The 1,632-nt window shown below is 42.6% G+C and overlaps 1 protein-coding gene across 1 annotated transcript in view; it reads right to left on the minus strand.

The window, feature by feature from the left end:
• LOC106013587 (myo-inositol 2-dehydrogenase) overlaps nucleotides 1-1,632 on the minus strand; it is a gene marked incomplete in the record, with an annotated part of 16,075 nt that extends 14,443 nt beyond the window's left edge. The window contains 1 exon segment of the mRNA XM_013089741.1: nucleotides 1,496-1,632. Within this exon segment, the coding sequence (XP_012945195.1) occupies nucleotides 1,496-1,594 (99 nt within the window).

The following is a 1,632-nucleotide window of genomic DNA, read 5'->3' on the forward strand; positions in this document are numbered from 1 at the left end:
AAGGACGTGAGGAGGGAAAATAGGGGTGAGGAAAGGAGGGGCAGAGGGGAAATGGGAAAAGGAGAGGGGGTGAAATGTGGTAAGAAAGAGGGTTAGAGAAAAAACAATGTGGGTGGGGCTAGGAAAAAACTGGGACCTTATTAAAGAAACAAACGTATTTAAATGACACCGAAGGAGTCGGATCTTATGGCGATAATTGGAAGCACCGACGGTTTCCCAAACGACACAACTTTAAACAAAGTTGAAATGGCAGGGAGACAACCATGAAAAATTAATGACTTCGCTTTTAGAGGCTGGAATTTTGTCCCTTCCTCTGACTGAGACCGCATTCGAAGGGCAAGGTTTTCACTTGCAAGACACGATAAGATAAGACTTTTTTAGCTTGAGGTTAGTTATGACAAAACGATAAAGAGTAAAAAATTGTTTAACATTTTTTAAATCCCTGGAGATAATACAGGAGTACAAATTGCATTATGTTGAATAATGATAATATAAGATTCGTCAAAGTTTAGGTGAACATAAGAAACAATGAGATAAAACAACACTTAAAACATAAAGTTGTGCTGAGTCTAGATTTTTGTAACTCGAGATAAGCCAAAATAAACTTACATTGGATTCGGATAAGAATAGGTAGGCCAACATATTATTTTACGCAGTACACTAGTTACATTCTTCAGTAAAGCAAAAACTGAAGACCCGTCACCTGGATACAAGGAGGTGTCATCTCTGACACAGAGGTTGACGTGTAATGACCCTCCATCTTTCACGGTTGGGAGCTGCCGTTGCGCATTCTGCCATAATATGCAGACCAGTCCATGTCCCATGTAGTCCATCCATGTTATTCTTTGCCTTCCTCTGGCTCCCCTGCCCCACATCTTTCCTTCAAGCACCCTTTCACAATGGTCTTATGTCGTTTTAAGTAGCCATAGTATTGTATTATTTTTACCCGTTGTCAACTCTTAAATCATCAATGAGGATCAAAGGGGTTATATTTAATATTAGAGTTCGTGGGAGTGACGTCACCCACGTAAATGATCCAGGGCTGCGTGCGTGCGTATGCTCACACTAGGACACTTTGCGTTAAGAGCAAGGTATGCGCAGTCCGACAGACGGGTGAGTATTAATTATAGGAGATTCACGTGAAGACGCACGAGGGTTTAAGGAGGAAATCTCCAAGCTTGCACTGAAGAAATGTTGGGGGAGCAGGGCGGTGTTTAATAATTCTAGAGCTCGTGATGAACAGGTTCAGGTTATTTATGTAAGTGGTGGTGTGCCAGCCGTGCCGTTATGGATAAGAAAGCACCCCCCCCCCCCTGTCTAACACAGGTGACGTCGCTGCCGCGAGCTCTAGTATTATAACATGATATATAACCTCTTTGACAAGGATTCAATATGTTCAGAAAATTGTGTGTCCAGATTTGAACCTTGGTGGCTCTTACTGTGGTCATGTGCCCTATAGAAGCAAACCACTGTTGTCATAGAAACGAGAGGGCTTACCTAGAACTCCAATGTTGAATCTTTTTTTCTTGGAGCCATGCTGAGAGCTCAGAGCTCTGATGTCAGATTGGGTTGCGGTGTGGCTTAATGACGTCATTAAGGGGGTGTGGCTAAAGATTTGTGACCTTGACAAGG

This window comes from Aplysia californica, unplaced genomic scaffold (genome assembly GCF_000002075.1).
Source record: "Aplysia californica isolate F4 #8 unplaced genomic scaffold, AplCal3.0 scaffold01032, whole genome shotgun sequence".
NCBI lineage: Eukaryota > Metazoa > Mollusca > Gastropoda > Aplysiida > Aplysiidae > Aplysia > Aplysia californica.